Source organism: Apteryx mantelli, chromosome 1, assembly GCF_036417845.1.
Source record: "Apteryx mantelli isolate bAptMan1 chromosome 1, bAptMan1.hap1, whole genome shotgun sequence".
Taxonomy (NCBI): Eukaryota; Metazoa; Chordata; class Aves; order Apterygiformes; family Apterygidae; genus Apteryx; species Apteryx mantelli.
The window spans coordinates 94921931-94948674 of NC_089978.1; the positions used below are offsets into that span (position 1 = coordinate 94921931).

The window sequence follows — 26744 nt, forward strand, 5'->3', positions numbered from 1 at the left end:
CTTTCTTTAAGGTGGAGCTATCCCTCACATACAAGCTTTCTCTTCCCTCCCCAAATAATTCCTTTGAACCCTCTACATTTACATTTCCCCTCTTCACACGGCTTTTAATTCATTAATTCGGACACTGAGAATCTATCTAGCCGATCTTGTCATTAATCCTCTTTTCTAATGATCAGGTGCATTTATTTTTTTGAGTTTCAAGAGATGATAAGAACAGCAGCCAACCAAACGCTCTAGGTACACTAGGTTGGATAAAACCTCTTCCCAAGCACAACACCACAAGTCATGATCACCTATCATCACTAGTAAGCTAAGTTAAATGCCTATTTCCTCTTTATAACTTAGATCTGTTAATACAGACTCGAAGGGGTGGTGCAGAGCGAATTTGCAGCCTGCCTTGGAAGTTAAGATAAGGATGACTTAGGACCAAGGAATGATCATATTTAAACCCATGGGACCCCCAGTGGCAGTATCACCCAGCTCTTCCCTTTTATTTCCAGCAGCACAGCTCTGGCTTAAACACCGCTGCTGCTCTTGGCAGCTGCAGCACTACGGCAGCAGGAGGGCAATGAGCAGGAGGGAACCACCAGGCAGTTTCATTGCAGCCTTTTGTCGCCTCCTGTCCTATGTGCCTGTACTGACTGGCATCATAACTCCAGACACTTCCGTCATTGAACTCAAGGAGTTCTGTGACCTGCAAATGGCCAAACAGCTCTTACATATGTTGCACCCTTAACTAATAATATTTGTAATGAGCTGATCTAATGTTACTGCAGCCTATTTTTGACTCAATATGGTAACACCATGACATCTAGCAATAAATTTCTGTTACAGATAATGTACAGATAATTCTGATCATGTAAAAGAGTTTTCCTTGGAAATAAATTTCCATAAAATGTATTTTCTTTACCACAAAGATTTAATTTTCTAACTCTAAAATTGCTCGTCTATGTCTCCCTTGCATAACATCCCTTTGGAATGTCTATACATATAATTTTAATTTAGATTCAGGTTCAGTAAGAACCTGTTTCATAATGATGAATAACTAGTAGCTGAGCACAGTAAGAATCAGACCTGGACAAGGTATCATTCTTTTTCTTTTTTTTTTCAAGATAGCAAAAATTAAGCCAGAAATAAGGCAATGATAAATGGAATTGCAAGTACCAATGAATACTAACCATGTAGCTGTATGGCTCAGAAAAGGATTTTAAAAGTTTGACATTTGATTGCAACTGATAGTTTAAGCCAGGAGCAATGTAAGCATGCTGAATTAGTGCTGTCCATGTATTTGTTACAAATTTACCATACTAATAAGTACATCAGTGTATTTTCATCTTGCTACCCACATGTATGCTCTGAATTTTGAAGCACACATCTGACTGCCTGCACAGTCAGCTTGACTTTCCAAGTGCACAGTTTTGCAAAGGTTTATTTTACATTTCAAGAGATAAAAATCAACACTTCTCTTAGAGAAGCTTGGATGTGGGGGCAGGGAATTGGTTGTTATCTCTCCTTTTGAGAATGACAATTGCGGGTTTTTGTTAATTTGCAGTGTAAGCTTTACACTTCAGCATTATTAATGTACCAGGACTGAGAGGATGTGGAGTGAGGAAGCAGGCACCTTTTACAGCTTACATTCATGATATCAAATGTATAGGTCAAGGTAAAGACATCCTGCAAGCCCATTATGATTAATGGCAAAACTAAGCATTTGATTTTTGTACAGATTGGTGCACTGAACTTCCTGTGTTTTGTTTCTGTTTCATAAAGATGAACATTATTCCTTTAATAAGTAGCAGGGTTTTACTTTGTAACCTCATCCTTTGTTATATCTGTGATTTTCTGTTGTCACTTAGACTTTTGCCAGTCTGATTTGGAAGCATTTGCTATGTGCTTGTATGATGGGATGAGCAGCGAGTTATCAGGTTTTCCTGTTCTGGAAAACTGGCTTCTCCACTGACAGCATTCTTTTTTTTTCCTTTTTTCTCTCTCTTTTTTTTTTGGTTTTTTTTTTGATCTCAGCAAATGAGAAACTGGATACTTTGCAGTGTAGAGGAAAAGCCTGGACTAAAGAAAAGAGCTGCTTTCCCAGTATCTTTCCCTTTTATTTTTCTAGATGGCAAGCAGTGCTATTTGGACAGTCTGTGACCTCACCATACTCATGCCATGGTCTCAAAATGTAAAGAATACTACCATAGGACATGTGACACTATCAGTATTACAGTGACTGCAAGAAAGTAAAATATGGAAGAATATGTTTCACATCCGTGGAAGCAGAAAAGCTAGTAGACAAACCCGGTTTCCTTTTTAGATGAATCTTCTGTGGATCAGCAGGTTTGTTCAGAGTTACTTAAAAAGCAGTTAACATTCCATTAGCAGCAAACTGTGATCTGTGTCAGCAGTAAGACACTGTTCAGTCATTTATTTTAGAATGAGCATTCACTGCAGGGAGAAATACAATTATTAAACATCTCACAAGCAAACAAATACTGAGGCAAAACCAGGGAGTTTCTTTCTCATTCTAAATATTAAGACTTCTTAGGAATCTTTATTAATATACTGAGATTTTTATTTTGTTCTGCTGTTTGCTGCATGTGAGGAGGAAGGCAGTCTGAAGTTTCTATTTCTTTAGATAGTTGGGGTTTGTGATCAAAGAGGAAAAAAGTGCATGCTCAGATTTGGCTGCTGCCATGTCATTTTATTCAAGCGGGAACATTGTTGGTTCAGCATTATGTCCTCTGTCAACCTGGCTTTGCTCCCAAAGAGCTGTCTTAGAATAATATCTTCCCTTGCAGCTTGCAGTAGAAATGTATCTGGTCCCATGCCTCAATGGACTCTACTGGATCATGATTACTCTCTGTGCTGAAAGCAGTCTTTATGTCTCAATTTTCCTGACTCAGACAAAATCTGTGCTGACACATGAGTTAATGTTAGGCTCTCATTATTCTTGAAGGGCAAGTTTGATACTCTAAACCCTTTCTGATAACTAGCGAGATCAGGTATCTGACCTGGAAATCTGGAGATCTTCTGACTTACGCAGCAGCAAAGCCCATTCCAAGCTGAGCTGCTAGTAGCAGGCATCCTAAAAACATCTCCATGTTATCCTTGTGTCGTTCTCCTATGTGGTCTTGTGCCAAATTGCTCAGCCAAACATCAGATATTTAGAAGTTTCAGTGCTGTTGTATTGCTTTGAAGCCAGTGCTGTGACTGTACAGTCCTGCAATGCTCTAGTGCAGATTGTCCCCACTACCAGACACATTGTCATATAAAACCAGGAGCTCAATAGCTGGGAGCAATGTCAAAAGCTGCACGGTATTTTTGTAATAAATTTAAATGTAGACCCCCATTCCCAGAGTAACAAGTTCCTCATTGTATGATACTGTTGCTTGACAAGGTTTTAATCTTTTTTTTTTAATTATTCAGAGAGATGAATCAGAGAGATGAATCATTATAAAGAGACATAAAGAGACAAATATGGGAGGAAGAAATATAAATAAACAGGTGGTGACTACACTGGTTAGCCAACTACTTCTCGTAAGCCAGTAAGAAGCAGATGCACAGCTGACTCATGTGCATCACATAAGACTATGATTAAATGTCATATTCACTTTGAAAAACCTGCTTTATTTTGTGGTTTGGATATTTATATTATACAGGGGGGTCAGTATAAGCAATTTTAGATCCTAACAAGAATTAATTATTTGAAGAGTTATTATTTCTAATAGTAACCAATATACCCCTATATCTCTGAGATTCTGCTGTACCTGCAAATAGATTAATGTGAGGAGTGACACTCCTTTTTTCATCCTTTTCAGGAGAAAAGGATTCTGAAAGCTGATTCCAATGGGGAGAAACAAAGTTAATATTTTCTTTTCCAAGTTTTGCTATTGCTTGCTCTGGAGCAGCATAAGGGCCCGGGAAATATTGTGAATGCTCCTTTAAAAGCCATAACCTCGAAGATGTGTACATCACTCTCCCATTTCCTTTTAAAAAATTTCTGATAATAGTTAGTAATTTAGAATGAGTTCTGACCTAGATGATTTGGACTGCTTTTCTTAGGCCTGAACCCTAACTGCAATACCTGTGTTCAGGACTATCTCCAATAGTTACGGTCTTTGGCACATTGCATTTTTAAGGTGTGGCATGATGCTGAGCATCTTGCCCTGCTGCTCTGAAGCTCTGATTTACTGGCGGGTCCAAAGGTTTTGGAGCAAATTCTTTAAATAGCAGAAGCAGCATTTTATAAACCTTTTTCATGCCAGTTATTTCTTTCAATGAATTGAAACTCCATGATGTTCAATTATGGTTGAGCAATTCTAGTAAACGTTTTTAGAAGGAGCAAGGAGCAAATAAAATTGATCATTCTGGAAATCTTCCAGTGCTGCTGCTTAGGAAGTCATTTTTTTAAAAGCTATACACACTTAGAATTAGCCCATGTATTAAAAAGAACACAATCACATCACTGATGGATGTAGAAAATATGAAGTCAGGAAGGGAAAAGGAATTTATTTTTAATAAACAGTATATATAGTCAGTGGAATCCACAAATGCAAATGTGGATAATATACAAAACATTGTGGATGTTATGAGCACACAGAGATACAAAGCTCTTTATTTAAATCACCTTTGCTAGTATCTCCCTGATATCAGGAAAAAATATTCTTAGCTCAGTTTAAACTGTGTAAGAAATAAGAAAATCTAATACATCTATTAAGAATGGGTACATATTCAACTGACGATGGCATGTTTTGTGTAACTCATGAGTGAGTTCACACACATTGGAAAAACCTGCAACTTGGTTCAAAAATCACAGATTATGTTTCCCATCTGAGATAAATAATATAATTAAACTGCGCCTTTAAAACCACCCATCCGATATCGTAAGTATGGCATAAATATTTGTCTATGGATTTTTTAATGTTTGAATATATGATAGAACTTGAAAATCTGTAACAGCAGGTAAAAGCAAGCTAATTGTGAAATAAAAATCCTGGCGTGAACAGCATTTAATTGTTGATTGTTTCCCCTGTGTTCCCTCTATGAATCAATCTCTCACAGAATTACCAAGTTTTGAGCATCTTGCACACAGGTGTCATTTTAAAAAGGAAAGCAAAACTTTTAAAAAGCAGAACAAGGAAAACAAGCCTTATACAAAGGAAAGTTGGCCCTGAAATATTTCCTGAATACCAAGACCAATAAGCAGTTGTGACAACATTGCATATTTAAATTCTGACTTCCTACAGTCAGAGAAACATTTGCTTCATTCATATATGGAGATAGAACTTTCCTATGAAATCTAGTGGTATTTGGTCCCAGTAGCGTATAAGATAAATACTACAACAATAACTTCTTAATGTCTTTTAGATAGATAAAGGATATCACTATTGACAATACCTTTCCTGTGTTGGGCACTGAATTCATAGGGCAGATTTTATTCTCGTTTCAGATTAGCTGGTTTCTGATCAGAATGGGACACATTAAAAAGTGTCATCACTATTTTTATGTTCCCAACATTTTCTATAATAGCTTCTTTAAAATGTGTGGGATAAACAAAATCCTTGAGCACACTGTGGTATAACGGTTTTATTGGTGTTCATTCACAGTGACTTACATAGGTAGTTCTCAGGCCCGCCATTCCTCAGCAATGATGCTTATTCTGTATTTGTGCCAAGAAAGCACTTACTATGTGCCAAGCCATTTTTTTTGTTAAAGTACATTCCACCATTACAATAAAGGCACAAATACAATTTACATTTTAAAAGAAAAAATAGCAAAAACAACCTTACTGAAGAAAGAAGGTAGAACAGATTCACCCAGCAATCTTTCAAACCAAGACTGCACAATCTAATTTCCTGTACTACACCAGGAGCAAAGAGAGCCTGAACACCCATATAAAGACAGCTGTGGATGGGAGGAATGGTAATGGAAGCACAATACGAGTTGCACCTCTGATTTGTTTATTGTAGAAAAAAGTAAAATCTGGCTGCATTCTTCACTGACTTTTCATAGCCTTTTATATTTCAGTATTCTAAAGCACACTGTTAAATTTACTCAACATGCCAATAATGAAGGAAGAATTTTTTTTCCTTTCATGTTATGTGTAGTAACCCAGGATTTTGAAGTGTTATGGGATGAATAGGTCAGGATTGTTAGTTCATACAATGCAGAGATGTCAGAATTAATGAAATTTTCCAAATCAAGAGAATCTGAAAGGCGTTCAGTCTCTGAACCTGTGACATGTAAACCAGTTTAACCTTAGCAAAATACTGCAAATTTTGGGTGAGCATTTTATCATGAAAGAGATCGGGGATTGGTTTGCTAGCTTGGTTTGCACGGGTTTAATGCATTGTGCATTACACAGAATGTTCCTTAAGGCCTCCTATTAAAGTCTTACAAAAACTTACATTCCTTAGAAAGCAGAGCATTAGCCCAATCCCCAAATTTTCAAGTATATTTTTTTAAGTAAGTCAATCTTTTCTCATTAAAAGGACTTGCTGACAGCTGTGTGATATACATAAACTGTTAGGTACACATTTAAAACCCCTGGTATTGCTACCAATGGAAAAATGCAACTCCTTCATCAGCTCAAGCAATCAAGTTCCTAAAGCTCAATCAGTTGAAATACTTTTCACCAGAATTCCTCTGCCACTTTTACATTCTTATAGAAAAATAAGAGCATTACTAGAGCTCAGGCACTGTGACTCCTCCACATAAAGTATACAATCAATGCATATCATGTCTGCTTTCAAAAAATATCAAGAAACTTATCTTTTTTGTATCTGCAGAGTTTATTTCACAAAAGTGCTAACCTTCCCCCCCCTTCACCAAAATGTAGACTGTCACAGGTTTCTCTGTGTTGTCCTCAGGACCAAAGGTGCCCCTTTGATTGGGGAGGACACTCCGGTGGTTGTAAGTTTCAGATTCTCACATAAAAAATTGCGCTGTCGAACTGTGGCTGATCTTATGTAACTGCTAGTAGAAACTACTTTTGCTGACTTGGTGGGTGATATGGTCTGTGGAGGCAGTCCATTGATTTCATATGTCCACTGCATTGATGTTGTCTGAAAACAATGAACAAAGACATGATAAAAAGAGCATTAGTTATCAAATACCTTGAAACTTTTGACAGTGATTTAACATGCTACATTGATTTTAAAAGATTTAAAAGATTTAAAAAGAAATTAAAAGATTTGTCATTTTCCATGTAAGGTACTAGAATAACACAGAACCAGAACTGCACTCCAGGAGCAAGGCCATTACCCATGTGAAACCATGGACCACATTTAACTTTATGAATTCAAGACCAGGCAGGCATAACAAAAACAAGTAATTTACTTTCCTAGATGATCTAAAATTCTTCTTTTATCTAGTGAACCCCATAGTATTGTATGTTGTTCAAAGATAATTATTTCATAGTACAATATAAATGCTTCTAGTTTATACTGTAGGATTTAATTGTAGCTCTGATAATGGTAATAATGGTATTATCAAATGGTGGAACTTTGCATTAGGATAATTAACAAAACTAAAAGAAAAGGGCTCTGAGAATGCATAAGGGAATTGTGGATTCATGCTAGTTTGAAGAATATGTGAAATAAAAGCGACACTCTTCATTTGCTTTCTGTGTATAACCGTTCTCTAGGAATTGAGCATATGTTTCTATGTCAGGTCTTGTAATGCTTGAGTACTTGATTCTTATTGAATACATAATTCTTATTCTTATTACACATCCCATCTATGTGTACTTAAGGAGCATTATTTCTATGCATATGAAGGTTATACTGCTATCTCCCATGTGTCATTTGGGTTTTGAAGCAATATTTCGTTTGCTGACAAACCCAAGTGTGACTATTGCAGATTCTCCAGTCTTTTTTTTCCCCAAATTTATACCCAGGTCACTTTAATGATTGAAATTATATCTTTTTTCCAAGTCTTTAGCATCATCCTTCCTGTCATCACATCTAGGAAAAGGTCTATTGTTGGATCTTTAGGTTTCTGTTCTTTTCCTTTAAACGGAACAAAACCAAATGATCAAATCTCAAAGATTTCAAATGGCATGTCAATATATCCAGCTTTGCACTATGAAAAGAGAAAGACAACGAAGTGTTGCATGCACTGTCTGTCATCTATTTGTGTGCACTCAGTAACTGATAACCCAAAGTTTTCTGTTTGGGGCTTTTTTGCTTTCAAAGCACTTGCAGGGAACACGTGAAAATATGGGACGCTGGATGTATACTAAAATATATTCATCCAAGTGAAAAACTTCATATTCAGCATGTCTATACCAGGAAATGGAACACAGTATATCTAGTCTATATAATGCACAGACTCTATGTTTGTGCAGTCCCATGCAAGAGTGTACAGAATTACTAGCTCCAGACGTCAAAGCAGTGTAGTAACATCAAACTAGTGATATTTCCAAGCTCCCACAATCTGCCTTTCCACATTTGGCACAGCATTGCAATCACACAGCCACACCGCTTTGGTGCTAGAGCAGGTTTGTTGGTGCTAGGCTTTTGCATCATGCTGCTTTGAACTATGGAGACATGGCCTGTAGGATTACCTTTCTTCCCCTGCTCCAACTCATAAAGATTTGTTACTACAACAGTTGGGATTTATATAACACACGTCCCATTTAAACCAAACTTAATCCTTAAAACAATCATTCACAGATGTAATTGTTATACACAGCATCAGTCTGTTTTCATCCAGGCAAACTAAGGATCAGAAAGGCTGTGTATACCCTCAAATCAATCTGGAAATCAGAACAAGAGTCAAGCTTAAAGCTCAAGAGTTTTTCCCTCTGAAGCCCTTAGTGAGCAATCCAAATTCCACCGCAGCTGCCCTTGTGGCCCCATTGTTCCTCCCACTTTGACAGCTGGGCTCCTGCTCTGCTGCAGGGCATGTCAGTACTCCAAGCAGATTTGGCCTACAGAGGGCATCAGCAGTATTCATACAAATGGCCAATCAGCCCTCACAACAAAGTTTTGCATATTATAAATGCCATAAAGCATCTCCAGCATATTTGTGTTGATTTGTTTAGATATTTATTGTATTCTGCCAATTAATTTTGGTCTGGGTACATCACTAAATAGGCCATAGTCAACCTTCTCCATCTCTAACTTCCTCTGCAGTCATCCCATATTTATAATATCATACAGAAGAGAATAACAAGGATGTTAATGTGGCTCCGATTTTTTTTTTTTTAGTTTTGTTAAATATAAATTTTATATTTTCTAGGAAAAGTTTCAGCTGGTGTTTCCCTTCAGTGTCTTTCATCTCCTACTCTTCTAATCACTACTCTGTCATTGCTAAAGTACATTTAAGGGATATCTTTGCAAGCAATTTTGCATTCATATTGCAGCTATTCAATAAGAGTAAGCTTCAGGCCATTAAGCTGCAAACCCTTTGGCACAGGTTTGTTTTCTGCTATGTATTTTTACAGTATATACAGTATTTCACATACAGGCCTATACAGTTACAGCTCTTAAATGTCATCAGCATATAAATCTCTTATTGTGCTGCTTCTTATTACCTATACTTCTGAAGTTCTAAGCTGTATTTTGGTAACTTAATATATACATTTCTGTGCTCCTCTACTTTAAAATCTACTTTGCAGATATCATATTATTTTAAATATCTACAAGCACTAGAGTAAGTGTAAGATCTTAACAGACATCTCACCATGCACACATAATTTTTTAAACTTTCATTACTATTCTGCTAAAATCAAAATCTAATTTAAATTGAATATTATTCCTGTGTAAAACAGGAGGATTAGCTCATCCTTATCATAAGCCTTATTTAATACTGGCAAAGATCTACTAACTCCACTGTCTGTAAAGATAAATGCCAGCAAAAGCAGGTGTGACATGGACCAGCATCAGTATCTTCTGTCCAAAGATAATGCTGCCATTTAAGAAAAATAAATCTTTCTCTAGAGCTAGCTAATTGTCTTATTAACTCCAGTACAAGGTGAAATAGTTTATCTTTCTTTAGCATGTCAGATTAACAATTTAGTTTGAAGAAAATTTAACCCCTGGGTCATATTCACTGTGTGCATGATTCATTGATTGCTTTAAGGTCAGAGAAAAGACCTGATAGTTGTTTCAGCCAATGATTTAAACTGAGTATAAAGTTACTAACGAACCATTTCTGTTCATGAAACTCACACATATTATAGCTTTACTATTCATATTGTTCTAAATTGTTTAGGGTGGGGCATAAATGAAAGTGGTGGGCTATGTCGTTTCTCACCAGCATCAAACAAGGGATCCTGCCTTCTGGGTGCTGCTGGGCAAAATCACCCTTTGCTGATTTCCTGTTCATTCTACAAGTATCCCAGATTGTATGTTTTGCAAAAAAAAGTGAGTGGCTTGACTTTGGGGAAAAAAAGCTGCCTATTCCGGTGCTGATGTACTCTGGGTCTGGTGTGGTCCCATGGCAGGAGAGAAGACTGCTCCTCCCCTGATGGAAATACTTGGGCTCAATGGGGAAAACATTGTGGGGCAGATAGTAGGACAAGCAGGGAGTGAAGGAACAGGAAGCCTGTAAGAGAGGGTCCCCGAGAGCAGCAGACTTAAAAGCAAGTTGGAGAAATGAGAGACCTCCTTGGGGATTTAGAAAGGATTGCATGGAATATTTCAGCCCAAATATAACAACACTGTTTTTTTTTAATTCATTTTATTATTTAAGATAGGATAATGCTTGTGATCCAAAGAGAGGCTAAATAGATCTACACTATCACATGAACCTTCTAGACAGGATCCATCAAGCTAGAACGTACAAAAGAAAAAAAATATCCTAACTAATTTATCATCTTGGTGGTTTCTCTATTGTAAAGCATGTGCCATCATCCAAGGAAATTGTAGATACTCCTTGTGGAAAAATTCTGCATTCATGTATTTGTTTATTAAAAGGACGCCTCTTGTTTTAGTTCAGTGTTTTCTGCTAAAGGGGAAACAAGTGCTGTTACAAGAATGGAAAACAGTTTACTGTAACTATCAACATACTTGGGTTAATGCTACAAGACAACCTAGAATTCAATACTTCTCAGAAAACCTTTTAACACCCATAAATGTCTGTTTTATTAGAATATTTACTTCCAACTGCAAAATATTAGGTTTCCAAAAGTTATCGAAGGCATAAGCATTTCCCTTTGGGATAAAACTGTACAGATTAATCACTACGACTATTCTAAGCAGTCTGAAAACTGCAGCAAGAGCCAATGCACCAAGTTCAGAATCCAGGCAAGTGCATCCAAACTGCCTGTGTGGATTTTCAAGTCAGACACATTACAGCAAAGGAGTGGGAAAGAAATCAAGTATCAGACTTTTCTGGAGTGTGGGAGAAGGATGAGAGACTTTGAAAGGTCCCTTATATACAACCATACAATTAAGATAAAATATTTGAGTTACAAGCTGTATTCACTTCCATAAGAACTATATCAAAACTTCCCAAATCAGATGAACTCCTCTTCTTCTGCTTACAGCAGTGCTGATTATTATACCAATTAGCACTGGTAGTAACAAACAGAAGTCTAAAGACAAAGTTATTGAATGTATACATAATGTGCTAGAATTGAAATATAAAAAGGGGAGTCTCTGATAAGAAGAAAATAAGAGTAATCTTACCTAATAAGAATGTAGGTATTTAAGAATCCCAGTTTCCCAATACTGTATCTCTAGGCCTATTCCACAGTGGTTTTGTTATTGCAGCTTACTTCACTTAAAAAAAAAAAAATCCCTTTTGGGCACATATGCCTAAGAAAGTTACATTCAGCTATGTTATCTAACAAAGTTTGGGATTGTCTCATGGATACTCTTTATTTCTATTGGCTCAAAGATTTTCTGTTAACCCAAATTCAAGATTTTATGGCAGTAAACTGGAAGAATGAGGGAAAAGACACCTTGATAAGGAAGTAAAAGAGAGGGAAGTATTATTATAAAATCATATGTGCAATATCATAGTATGGCATCAAGACATGTGATAATCACCTATGAAATGAGTTAACTAAACTTCTTCCCTGTTTATGGTTTTTGTCTGCTTGTACTGTAAGCTTTTTTAAAACGTAAGGAATTTTTTTTGCTGTCTTATGAGCTGCATAACCATATCTGATTTATTAAACATTAATTTAAAATCCATGCCATAGATCCATGCAGCCACTGTATAATCAGCTAACACTGAAAATGCAAACATCATAAAAAGGTATCAAACATCATAATATTTGAAGGACAGTGTATTTCTAATCAAGTGCCTATCTATAGAATGACAAACTGATCTTGTCAAAAGCAATCAGAAACATCCTTTAATTATTTTCAAGGATAATTTATAAACATTTTTAAAGCTAAAAAAAACACTCAAATTAAAAACAAGTTTTTTTTATTCTGAAGCTGTAGTAGTATATTGTCCCTCTCAGAAGTTTATAACATATGATGATTCATATCATAGCATACGTGCTATGTACAAAGAACACACAGGATATTCTAAGTATTACCTTTGTTGATCTGTTTTAGGTTTATGGCTATTTTACCATAATGAATAATGAAGGTATTAATTGGGCTATGAAGCTAGCATTTCTTTGACAATCCTCCTAACTAATGCACCATATTTGTTCAAGTCACAACAAACACAAGATAAAATTTTCTTCCATCATAGTACTGAATGACCGTGAATCAAATCTTAGCAGTTACCTTAAGTACTCATTATAAAGATAATACTATTGATATATACATACATAAAACAATATTAAATTATTACTATATTATTAGAAAGGAGATTTCTTCCTTATGAAGAAAAACTGGACCATGGGCTGGGTGTCCTTGAAAGTCTGAAGGAGGATTCTTGTTGAAATGCATGACTTTGTTATCAATACCTAGAAAGTCCTGATGACTGTAATCTAATTGAAGTGTGAAGAGAGTAATAATTTGGCTCACCTGATGGAAGTAATGGCCATCTGCAGAGCTAAATCTTTCTGAAGAATATTTTAAAGAATGCAAAAATAAGACAAATGCCACTTTTTACTGGATATCACAAGTTAGATAGCTGATTGAATAATGTTCATGAAGTAATTTACTCAGCAAATACTGGTAACAGTCACCAAATAATTTATATGAAAGTACATTTTTGGTATTCAACTCATTCTAACAGATGGCTCATGATTCATAGGATTAAGTTACAGAACACAGATCACCCATGCATATTCACTATAGGTTGGCAGTGCTACTGAATTATATGCTAATTAATTGCTAGAGAAATCTATGTTAGGATGGAGTTAAATGTTTGGAGCAACTATCAGTAATTTTAAGGTAAACAATATTGCAGTTATCTTCTAAACAGTGTTAACTCAGGAAAGTCAAACTAAAATTTGCAAGAACTCCAAAAAAATAACCCCCCATCTCCCCCCCAGGAAATTACAGGTAATGCATCCAGTATTCCCCGATCCTTAATTTGTACTGCAGTGATGACAAGAAAAGAATGGCCTGTGATGATCAGTGTATACAGTATGAAATTAAACTGAACTTTTTACGTGACCTGCTGAAGGGTCTCTTTCTCTATTTTTGTCCCTTAAGATTAATTCAGGGTGCAATAAAATTGTTTGGGTGCAACAATGTTATAATGTTTCCATTGTTAAGGTTAGCCTCAACTTTCCTTTTCTAATGTGAGACTTGCAATAAATCCAACACTTCTGTGCCCCATATATGCTCTGTTCTAAACTTATCATAAGACTTCAGTTTGTTAACTATACTTTAATGTTTTTTATTTGAGAATTGTTTCATTTGCTTGCTTCTTTTTTGTATGAATTTCATAAATAAACAATAAAGAGACAACACGAAGATGCACTATCTCTAATAAATAATATCATTTGGTAGGGATCTTATGTCATTAGCTTCCAGTTTTCTGGATAGAATAATCAGTACTCCTATGTTGCTTTATTGTATCATCATGAAGTGCAGGGCAGGTTAAGTGAATATGTACTAGCCAGTATTTACCTGTTAATGACACGGCCTCTGCAGATTCCCCACTTTTCTCCTCCCTCTTGTTCTTACCTGTTTTCCCTGTTTAGTGCATCTGGTAAAACAGACAGCATATCGGAAAAATACTGGAACAAATAATCAAAAATTGACATCCATAATTCCTTGCTTTCCTCCTCTCTTGTTGTTCCAGTCTTCCATAGTTCTTATTTTTCAAAGGCAAACATACTATAAACAGCTAGAAAAGTACTTTCTTTGAAACCTTAGCTATCTCTTGTAGCTTAGAAGAACAACCTTGTAAAAATATGGACCTCTGGATCAAGGAAAATCTAATCTATACCTGAGTTTAAGGAGAATTCAGGGAAGAAAAAACTGATGAAAGAGAGATGTCTTTCAGAGCTAATTTTTAAACATAAGGCCTCAAGCTTCCTCATGTTATGCTGCTCTCAGATGTTTCAACTCTTGGGATGAGAAAATACTGGAAATAGAATTTCTTTCACTGATGTTGTTGAGGAGCTAATATGTATCAGAATCCGCACTTGTTAGATCTCTGCAGTCCTGTAGAAGGGCCCCTAAACAGAGATGGGAAAACTGACTGCAGTAAGTCACTATTTGCAGTGACTTACAGTGTGTCCTAGCCAAGTCTGTAATGAATCATCAACTTCTGTGTATTGGCAAGGAGAAAAGAACTCCTGAAAAATAAAATGAAAGGATGATTCTGGAGAATTCAATGGAACAAATCCACCTGGTCCACACTTGGCTCATAAAAACAATTTCCTATCCTCCCTTTGTCCATGAAAACAATTTCCTAAACAGTGTTACTTTTGAAGGACCAGGATAGTAGAAAACAAGGGCTTATTCTACTCTTGGAAGGTTACAGTATCTCCTTTGGTATGACCAGTTACTTAAGAAGTAAAATAACATTGAAAAATGGGGAGACAGGGAATTAACTTCCCTCTGAATCCAAAGTGATTAGTACTGTCACAGAGTATATAACATGAATTCTGCTAGGACAAAGTAACATCTGCATTTCTGAAGAGGTGAAGTAAAGAGGAAGGAATATGAAAAAAACTTCCTGCATAAATTAGTCATAAAGAAGATCTGGGGGAGATAATATGAGTTTGAATTGAAGCCCTGTCGGACTTTCTCTGAAATAAATGGTTTATGAAAGCTTCTTCAGGAAGATGCAGGGCACTTAGGAAGACAATCCTGACCACAAAGGTTTACAGCAGAGAAAGGGAGAGAGCCTTTTGGGTGTGACCATAGTATACAATATAATAAGCCTGGCTTTCTTTCATCTCTCATATTCTCTGTCATCATTTATAGCTGTCCTAATGATTTTAGATATTAAAATACAGTGCAAAACATATCATTTATTTACTTGACTTGAGCCATTCCTCATACAAAGTGTGGAAATCTTAAAACTGGAGTACTGAGCCATCCTGAGAAATGGTCACCAAAACTTTATTTCAGGGTTTCAAAGGGTAACAGAATGGTCAGACCTGACAGCATGGTCTGGGGGTGCCTGTGAAAAATGTCTGTCCTTCTTTTTCAGATATTGGACATGGAATTTGGGATCCGTGCACTTCATCAATGGTCTTGCCTTCCCATTTCTAATTCAGAAGATGGATAAGCAGCATTTTTTTTTAGATTAGAGGAATATTTCCAGATAGAATTAAAGGTGGCTTAACTGACTTCTGAAGTTGAAATACTGTAAATTTCACAGCATTGCTTCGATGCAATACAGTCAATATCAACCATTCCTTCAGCACTGGAGATGGTCTGAATACCCTCTGACAGCAATGGTTCTCATGCCTGTACCGTCTGCCGGCCTTGTAAGAATTGTAGTATCAATAGGAAAAGTAAACTATTTTCAAGCCTGTGACTCAAAAATTTTTAGTATTGATTCTGTATGCAAAGTCCAGTGATGATAATGATAGATGTACTACATTCACTGTTTGTAATCAACTTTTTAGATCTTTGCTTTTAAATATAAAATTCAGGTCAAAATCAACCAATAGTGAGGGACACAGGTGATTTCTTTCTTAATGTGAAAGTATTTCAGTTATCTTATTAGCTTTCTTACATTTTTTCCTGCTCATTCTGTTTAACAGATATAATTTAGAATAACATTAAATTACGGTAGGTGACAAATCTATCAAAAACAGTGCACAATGTATTTTCATCAAGCTATTGAACACATAACATTACCATTTTCACTTAAGACATGTAATTTTGCATACACAGCTTAGAGAAGCCACACCCAGCATCTGTGGCTTGCACACTGCATAATTTATTTCCAGAACAGCATGACAAATGGTTTTGATATGCTATCTTCCACAGGCTAAGTTAGTGATTATTCAGTAATAAAAGTGCAGAAGCCTGACTTCTGGAGCGCTTGATAATGTTACCTGCAATCTGGTTTACTCTGACATCTATTTTATCATTTAAGACTTATTTTGTTTTCCTTCCACTTTAGAATATCTCTGAAGTCTCACCCATGAATTACAAAGCAATTGCTCATGTCTCTAGCTGAATTCAGCACAGTGCAAGGATTGTGCAATTTAGGACAGCAAAACCACTGTAAACCAACCTGAATACGCCCTTTCCCTAGGATTTGCCAGCCTCTGGGCTGCTCTATCTTGTGCCTGGCAGCAACTCCTGCTCCAGGAAGCCTTTACAGAAAGTTTCCTGTCCTTCCTTAACTGTACCTCTTTGACTCAAAGTTCAGCTGGTTTTCTATTTTTTCAGTTGTTTCTTCTTTTTTTAGCAGCACATCACAACCTAGATCTGAGATGTCAGTCTGATGGAGGAAGTTCTTTTTCTCCTCACAGTACTATATATCTTATCTAAGAAGCATACTCTCTTCACTAAATTATCATTAGTGGTAATACTTTTTTGTTTTGTTAGAACAGTGCTGTTTATGAAAGCTACTATAAACGTTGAAGTTCCATTATGGAATACCTATTTAAAATGCTCTTTATGCAATGTGTCACTGTTTCGTACTTGTAACTCAACTATATTTTGATGTTCTCTTTCACAGCTGCAGACGCATCCATGATTGTTTTCTTTACTGGCTTTTTATTGTATTTTCTCTGATTGCATTCTTTGTTCTACAGAAATTTTTAAAGTCAAGTTCCATGTCACTTTTACAGAATTAAGATTCCTTAGAGCTATTCAACTGTCTAACTTGAATTGTTTTGATATGTAGTTGACTGACAACAAAAGTTTTAATGATGGTTAAAGAACATTGAATTGCTTAGCAAAGTAATAAAGGTTTTTTGCCATCAATAAAATCTACTGTAAGTATTAATGAATATTAAAGTCTTAAAGAATCCACAAAATATCCAATGAAGTACCTGATTTGTGTACATAAAATACAAATGAGGCTATGCTATTTCAATTATATATATACATTCAGTTAATAAAATGGACACGAAAAGATAAGTTACCATCTCTTAACACTAATTAGCTCCTCAGGATTGAGTTTCTCAGCAGGACAACTAAAACAAAAATTTGCATGTACAATGTTTTACTTTAATGTTTTCAACAAATGAGAAAAAAATGACTGTAGGATCTTTCTCCCTACTCCCAACCTCCTGTTTCACTTTGCAATCCAATGTAATGACCAAAATAAAATTCAGAAAGAACTTACACTGTCATCTCTCCTACTTTACAGCCTAATTATTACAGTTCATTGAAGCACATGAAAATGACAGTTCTGCTACTCTCTATTCATAGAATTTAATAATAAAAATATGACAGTGTTAAGACTGTGGCTTTACACCCGGAAATGCAAAGGGAATTTTACAGCAAGAGTGCTGCAGTCCTTTACTACAGCAGCATCAGAAGAGAGGCAATACTGTAAAAGAAAAAGAACAGACACTTCCTCTCTGCTTCTAAAAATAGTCCAAAGCCTCAGCCAATACACTGGCTAGAAAGAATTTGTGCAAGAGAGGGTCTACAGTGTTAGGTGCAACATTAATTGTATTTCACCTTCATTATTATTCCCCAAATAAGAGTGATTTAATACTGTTCTTACATCAAACTAAATCTGTCTCCCTCAGGGTCAGTAATGCAGATTATTTTGGCTAACAGGGAAGGCGGAAATGAGTATCTGGTATTCTCAACATGTCATCAAGTCTCATTTCAGGTAGATGTTGATAGCGCAGCAGTAGAATTACCAACAGTCACAGATGCTCAGCTTATATAAGAACTACATGAATGAAAGGTTTTATATAGAGGAAAGGGGGGAGTTTAGTGTACACAAAAGGACTATCAATAAGAGGAAAGACAAGAAAAGTCTCATCAAAGTATCAAAACGTGAATATTTCAAGTAGAGTAAGGATGTTAAAAAGATCTCTAACGTATTGTAATGGTGTATTATTGGTTTGCAGAATACTTGTGCTTACAAGCATTAAGAGCCTTCAATATATTTTTGAACATACAGGAGTAGATTGGATAAGATGTGATCCACAGCAGTAATATGTCTGAGTGAATTGCTACAACCATACATAGTACCACAGGTGGAGATGTAAAGAACCATCTGCCTAGATCATAACCTGAGACTGAGATGTAAGTAGATGTAAGTTAAAAATCCAATTGCTCAAAGCACATCTTCTGTACTGACAAATTCCGAAAAGAGAAAATTTTGGATTACAGACTGACTTCTTAGAAAGCTAATGAAAATCTTTGAACATGATGTTTATCACATTCCAGACAAATTTATCTTGCTAAAGCTCTTTGTTAGCAATGGCAGTTACTGGCTAATTTATGTGCATCATGCCTCAGAATGTGACTTCAGGTCCAGAACTACATTAGAATTTTCTGAGCTCTGCAAATGTGTCACACAACATTATTTAAATATTATTAAATATAAAAGAACACAAAATAAATTCAGTCAGATATTTTCTTTTTCAAATGAAAGAAAAAGCTATCCCTGTAGTTTAGGTAAAAAGAATGAACTAATCCAATGTCTAATCAAGTAAAACAAAACAAGCATGAGGGATTAAAGAGTCTTCTTGTTTTTCTAGAATTCAGATTTCTTACGCACTGTTGTACAAGTTGTCACTCAGAGAGATAAAACAGTTCGGTTATTTGCCATGCATCTTTTTATCAATTCTATTCTGACCATCTTATTTTGTAAATCAATGTTACTGTTTCACTTCTAATATAGTAGCCTAAAAACACTGCCAGCTTTCAGTGAATAAGTTTGAAGTAGAAACAATCATCTGGCAAGAGTTTAAGGTGTTTGCTCCTACTATATATTTTGGATAAACTGTTTCCCTTTTAAGAATGACTTAAAGCACTTCTGAAAATCCATTCCTGCAGTAATAAGAACACATTTACTCCTCTTGGAATAAATGTCTTCAGATCCTAACATGTTTCCTGACCTTCAGTCTGACAGAAGTTGCTTAATTAAAATTTCTTTCTGTTTATTTTGAAGCTTATCTTTAAAGAGTTATTCCTGGATTTGTGTTCTGAAATTCTGACTTCAACAGTTTAGTATCTAGCTTCTAGTGCCTTTGATCCAATATGGTATAACACAAGTAAAATCAATACCTTAGGCCTCACATATTCAATTACTCACATTCTCCACTATTTCTTAACATGGATATTTTGACTTTCTGTTAAAAAGCTTTCTGACATGTTGTGCATATAGTTGGGGCACATGTACCAGTATGAGTATCTATCTCCAGGGAAAGGGAGAACAAATACCAAGAAGTTAAAATATAATGTTTTTTGAGCTTGCCACAAGTTCATTTTCATAATTTAGCTTTATTCTTGTCTATAGTGAAAAGTAATAAAGTAATCAGAGTGTGTGTGTTTGTGTGTTTTTCCTTCCACTCCTGAAGGTATTCTGGTGTCTTGTATTTACAAAGACTTACCTGAATTACAAGTATTGCTCTATGCTTCTTGCCGTACATTCTGGGCTTGAATCCCACTGTTATATGGGTTCCAACAGTGCCTACTGGGAGAAGTTCTCCAGCTTGCGGCAGTACAACAAACTCAGGATCGCTGCCTGCCAGGAAATATGCAGTGAATGGCTCTGGGTACCTACAAAAAAGCACAGGAGGATATTGTGCCTTTTACAGTATCTTAATACTAATTTATCTACAATCAAACATTTATGGCACCATGTAGCATGAATCAGGAAACTTGGCAGCCTATGGAATGCTTACAGAATAATAATAGCATTGTTACTTATAGAATAATTATTCTGTAGTAATTAGTTATATTTATTTATAAATATTTATAATCTTTACATACAGACACCTGAATACAGGTCTTCCATTTCCAACATTAATATTTTATTATGAATATTATATTAATTACAGAACATTGATAGCATTTTCCACTAAAAAAAGTAGAATCACTTTACTCCACTTGTAAAGACAGCCGAAATTATGGATAGGAAGATGTTTTGCTACTGAAAATTACTCATTTTAATAATACCGATAGAAGTAAAATCCACGTCAGACTTAAACTCTGCTTTTCCTGTTTAGAAACCCTCACTTTTCTAATCTCTAATCAAGTAAAACTGACAAACCACCCATTTTATTAAGTTTTATGACTGTGTTTGCAATCCGAGGGAGTGTTACTAGAATGGGAGGGAATTCTGAAAGCCTTGAAATGAATATATGAAAAATCCTGGTTTTCTATCTCTGTTTTCCAAATTTTTCTTGTTCTATAAACAAACACTTTAAAATATTGCAATAAAAAATATTACATTCCTCTACAGATATTGTATGTCTTGAGTCTCATAAGAAGTTTTGTCACAGATACTGTAGAATTTGTTTAATAGCCAGTTTCATGGCAGTACTTGTACTTATGCACCCAAAGGAAATGTCTTATTCCCAGTAAAAACAGTAGCTGGGGACTACAGGAGAGGATACAAAACATTTTTGCCCAATCCCAAGTGAAGACTGTCTATCAGAGTTCCTCAGTGACTCCTTGTCGTAAACACATTCTCAGTATAAAAGTATACATTACATTCTTTGCAGTCAAGTATTCTCCTTTCAGTCCTTTCATATGTTGCAGAGGACATCTCCATTATCATCTAGACTTATATTTTACTCTCATTCTCTTCTCGCATCTAGCCTATGTCCAAATCCTGCACTTTCTTTTCCATAATTCTTCAATATTCAACCCATCTGAACAACTTTCTTCTAGACCTTTGCCACTTCCTGTTTTATATTTCCTTCCCGTCTGTCTAGTCCACTCTGTTGGCATATTGACTACTCTTACTGTATGTTGTGTGTGTTTTTAATATACGAACATTAGCTAACCTGTGAATATACAGAAGGAGAACAAAAGAAATTGAAGTGGAAATATGATATCGTTGTCGAAAAACAACCTACAACACTGCCATAGTACAGCAGAGCAAGTATCATGCTTAGGGCTACACTTTTAGTTGATAAAACTTGAAGAATGAAAAATTAACAGCAACTCAAAGGAAAACTGTTCAAATCTGTGTATTCATGGGTTGTCACACCAGAAATAATACTGCTTTTCAAAGAAAATACAAAGGAGTGTAATTTAATATTTTATGACTATTCATATCTCTATGGAAATGTCCCATATTTCCTGGGCAAGTGCTATGCAGCGGGTGGTACACTGGGTCTATGTTATATTGCTTAAAAATAGCTCTCCTTTTGCATATGTTCTTATGAAAAGTTTTCTTAACTTCAAAATACTCTCATGAAAAAAGGTCATATTGCAAGTCTGTAGAAGAAAACTGCCAGTACAAAAAATTGAACCCAAAAGCTTCTGCCTCCTCAAAAAAATTATAGAACATTATATTTAGTAGTGCCATCAGACTTAGTTGCATTAGTGGATTTAGCTTAACTTTTCCTTTAGGTGCCATCAAGGCGGTCAAAACTACTGAATGTCTGAAGCTGCATTTCAAGTCCTGTGACATCAAGCTTATGCTGATAATCTTTTTGTGGTACCTCAAGCTGTGCAGCTGAGTTTACACCACTATACCAACAAACTTGTTATGGCCTGAGTTCCCACCTCTTGCCATCTAAGCCCTGAGTTTTCTCATCTTCATTTCCAGCAAGGCCTGCTCAACCATGAACACTTATAGCATACCTACTACACACACAAGACAGGCAAGGGATGGAAAAGAGTAGACATACCAAGTAGCAAAGTATTCATCAAAAACATCTGAGATGAATATTTAAGCCCTGGTTCTGATCTGGGCCAGGAACCTGAACACAGGTCTTCCTCTTCCAATATAAAATTGCTCTACTGAATTTAGGAAACATTGTAAGGTAGTGCTTTCTTTCTGTCTTGTGTTCAGTCTATTTTCTGTTAAGTATGAAAAGCATCCAGCTAGTCAGGAATGACACCTACTAATAAACGCTTTGTGTCTTCAAGAGACATATAACAGCGTGACTCAGACAATAGATCTAACGACAAAAGGCTAAGTGAAGTGGGAGAGGCTGCATGCACAGAAGACGCAAGAGAACAGGGATGTTATTGATGCAGAAATTGCATCTTAGCAGAGTGAAATGCAACAGTAACTTTTTTCAAATACCAGAAATGATTCCTCAAAACAGTTAGAGAATGTAAAAGAGGAAAAGCCATTGTTTTAATCCTGAAAAATGGACAAGACAGTTTAAAATGAAACTGTCAGAAAGCTCATCTATAACTGTTCACACAAGATACTCATATTTGCCAAGTCAGAGAAAAATCTTATTGTGTTAACTTTGCCAGATTTTAATTTTCAAAAAGAAAATTGAAGAAAAACTATTAAAATGCTTTAAAAAATCAATGTACCTCGAGACAGCACTGAGAAAAGATACTAAGAGGCTGCTGTATATTTTTCTGTGATGTGTAAATATACATACACACATATAAATATACACCTAAAATCTTTCCCTTCCCTCCTTTCCTTTCCTTTCCTTTCCTTTCCTTTCCTTTCCTTTCCTTTCCTTTCCTTTCCTTTCCCTTCCCTTCCCTTTCCCTTCCCTTCCCTTCCCTTCCCTTCCCTTCCCTTCCCTTCCCTTCCCTTCCAGCAGTTTTAAGCAGAAGAGTGAACTCAGTTACTTGGCATAAAATGTTCCCTGAAGCAGGAGCTATGTCCAAATAAGGAAAACGGAAATTCTGTTAAATTAAAAGTATCGCCATAATATGGTAGATCAAAAGAGATGCTGAGGTAGATATGGCTATTGGCACAAGAACTAGAAATTAAAAACTTATTCACACACAGTTAGAAACAGGAACCTTTCACAGTGCCTGTAGTTCTGATAAATCATGGATTTTTCTGTTAAAAATATATCTAAAGATGGCCACACAAGAAAAATCAAGTGGTGTTTTCACTGATGTTCATGTCAGGGAGACTAGATGGAATCCTGGGTAGCTTGCTAGCATGTCTTCTTGTTGTCATCATCTATATAGTACAGAGAAAGCTAGAGATCTCCAAAGTCCCCAAAATAGCACCCAAATTTCTGGCATTATAGCTTTCAGTGTCTGTGTATTTAGTGTATAATTAAGATTAATAATTACATTGCTTAAAATGATTAAAAATTAATTCCTCCTTTGCTCTGTGATTACTGCTCCAGGTAAAACAGCTCTGGAGTCATTCTGGCTTCTCATTTCTCAGCCAGGAAGAACAGGGATGAGGCATTCTGTATTTTCCCAGGAAGGCTTTTGTTTAAGTTAAGGGTGGCAGATACAGACATACTTGATAAAGTTGAATGATATGCAGGGTAGGGTTTTGAAAACATGCACAAATCAAGCACAAATGAATTAGTAAATATAAAGTCAGAGGCCATCTAAACCGAAGAAGCAAATGTGTCTTCCCATCTGCGAGTTCTATAACTACTGTCATAATGGTTGTATGTTGCTATCAATCAATATGAACTCTCTCCTCATTCAAAGAATGAACAATAGTAAATATTAAATTGAATTTAAAAAATAACTAGGAAATAAAATCATGACAACAGGAAGAGTGGAAATTGAACTAGTTTAATAGACATAATTACAGTTACTCCTTTAATCCTCACTTCACATTATTTTTAAACAGCAGTTTATGCTACTCAGTGTTCTCACATTAGATAATTTTTAGATCAGTAAATTGAAAACAAATAGCACCTTATGTCTTCAACTAAAAAAAGATTTTAAAACTTATAATCCCACAGAGATCTCACTAAAATCTTATAAAATATGCTTAGGCCCAGCAAATCTGTTTTATAAAGCTGAAAATATAATGAAGTCTTTATTACATTAAGGCTCAAAATAGCTTTATTTGCTCCTCTCTTCCTCAATCTAGTGAAGTAGTAAACTATTCCTATAGAAGTTTACACATATACTCCTTTACAAAACTGAGGATTTTGCAAACTATACTTTAAAAGCAATGCATGGTGCTTTTGACCAAATGTACTTTTTTCAATAAAAAAAAGAATAACATAGCCTATTCATCTGTGAAGTATATAATTGCTAAGGAAATAATGGATGCAATTTGAAAATGCTGCAATGTGCTTCCAAAAATAGTTAATCATAATCAAACTTACTTGCTGTAATTTGTAGTTAACACCTGCTGGAAAACACATGAGATTTTAGTTATTACACTGTCAAGTTCTATACACTCATTAGCAGTATACAGTTGTGAAATTCTCTAAAATTATTAGTCATAGTTGGCATGATTTAGATGGTTACTTTTCAATAAAAAAAGACAGTAAGGAAAGAATGAGATTATCCTCATTATTTCTCATAACTGATTATATTACCATACCAAAAGCAACTGTAAATCCTGAACTCTGGACAACAGAAGAGATGTCCACACCACTTAACACTGGAAAGACTGCTTCAGAATTTGAAGACTTTCAAAAATATGAAGAAACACTGCATGACAAAATAACTTGCAGGGTATGTTTTTCCAAATATAACATCACTTTTGATGCCTACATGTTGTAAAATCAAAAACAGGAGCTATGATTCCTGTCTTCAGAAAATCTTACTCTCTTTATACCAAGATGTACTATATAGGCAGACTGGCAAAGTGGCTCTTCCAGTAGAAAAGCTTCTGGTAATATGGCTAAATATGGTTCCTGGCTAAATATGTTAAACCTCAGGTATCATACTGCTAAGAAGGATGGTCATCACTTTTTGGAAACTCTGCTGCATGTGTATCATTATCAACATTTTCCACCATGTCATCTACATTCAGACTCCAAAAATGGAGCTTAGTCAATATTTGTACTTTGCAGCTGCCACTACATGGGAGATACTAAGATAAAGTACTCTAATTACATCTTTAGATTAATGGTAGAATTTCACAGAACTGGTAACAATTAGATTCATACAGGAATCCAGGACTATAATACGCACAGCAATGTATGAGGGAGAGTAAGTGTGCTGAGAACTTAATGAATGCATTTTCTTGCAGTATACATAATTCTAGCTCCTGGTAGTTCTAATGAAATACAGCAGTAATTACAGAAGAACAGAAATATTTTTCAAAGTTGTAACTGTAAAATAATTTTTGTTTTTCCCTTTAGAATTATGGAAGGTAAAGGAAAAACTGGATTTCTCACTATTCTTCAGACAGCATTAAAATTAATTTTCTGTGATCAAGGAATTTCTTTACTGAACATTTATTCTATTCACTAGGAAATGAGCATAGATGAAATACGAACCATAGCCACCTCAGTGTACAAAATATGAAATGTAGATTAACATAACTAAATCTGCATATGCAGTCATTTTAAAGCCTAAATTCAGCTTTCTTGTCTTCTCCCACTCCATCCATTTTTGCTCTCTTTTTATTCTAGCCCTGTTTCCATAATCTGGTGGAACCTTGGATTATGCATACACCACTCTACAGAGACCATATTGATATCATCTGTTTGGCTTCTGTGATAGCTGGGACTGACTTAAGTGTGTTTTTCTGAAATATAGTCTGAGTTCATCTGAGAAGTTTCCTTAATGCAAGAAATTTCTGGTTTGTAATAAACACAGATTTGGAGTGAAAGGTTGGGGTAGAAGAGGAGGATGGATAAAATTTGGTTGTATAGGGGAAGCAATACATGATTAAAACTATCAGTGACAGGTAAGATAGTGATGGAAAGCTAAAATTACGTCAGAGAAAGAAGGTTATGTATATGGGAATTAAACAGATAGAATGAACAGGAGAGAATTATGCATTGTTTTGACTAAACATTCAAAGTTAATGTAAATTACCAAACCTTTTCAAGTGAAAGCAGTGTTCATATATATCTACCTACATGTTGCATGTTGGCTACTGAAGAATCTGCACTGGAAAACAAGTGAGGCAACATTCTGCTGCAGCTGGATGCCAATATTTTAACATGAAGAAATAAATCCAGCTACCTGTGTACTAGAATACATAGTAGTAAATGTTCTCCAGAAAACAGTTCTCTATTAGTAAAATTGTTCTGATCCCAAAATATAATTGATTAAAAATACATTAAAAAATAAGTTATTTTCAGTACACCAAATGCAAAAAGCATTAAGCTGTTGCATTAACCAAATGCAAAAAGCATTTAAGCTTTTCTTAAGCACAGCATCACTTTCAGAATTTTTATAATCTGTTTCAAATACATAGAGATCAGCACAAAAAGAAAGGACCAATATTTTAAGATGCATATCAAATAAATTTCTATAATTTTTATTTAGAGGGATAATATTTTATCTATACTTTTTTGGCTAATATTGCTGTCATTATGTACATTGGTTTACATTGGCATTCAATAATGCATTTGGTACTAAAACAAACACTAATGTTAAAACACATACAGAGTC

The 26744-nt window shown here is 35.4% G+C and overlaps 1 protein-coding gene across 1 annotated transcript in view; it reads right to left on the reverse strand.

Moving 5' to 3' along the window:
• Nucleotides 1–6785: 6785 nt before the first annotated feature.
• CFAP47 (cilia and flagella associated protein 47) overlaps nucleotides 6786–26744 on the reverse strand; it is a 377656-nt gene continuing 357697 nt past the window's right edge. Inside the window, exons 63-64 of the mRNA XM_067289744.1 lie at nucleotides 19862–20030; nucleotides 6786–7061 (exon numbers count right to left, since the gene is read on the reverse strand). Coding sequence (XP_067145845.1) covers nucleotides 6840–7061; nucleotides 19862–20030 — 391 coding nt within the window. The 3' untranslated portion in view covers nucleotides 6786–6839. The remainder of the gene's footprint in view (nucleotides 7062–19861; nucleotides 20031–26744) is intronic.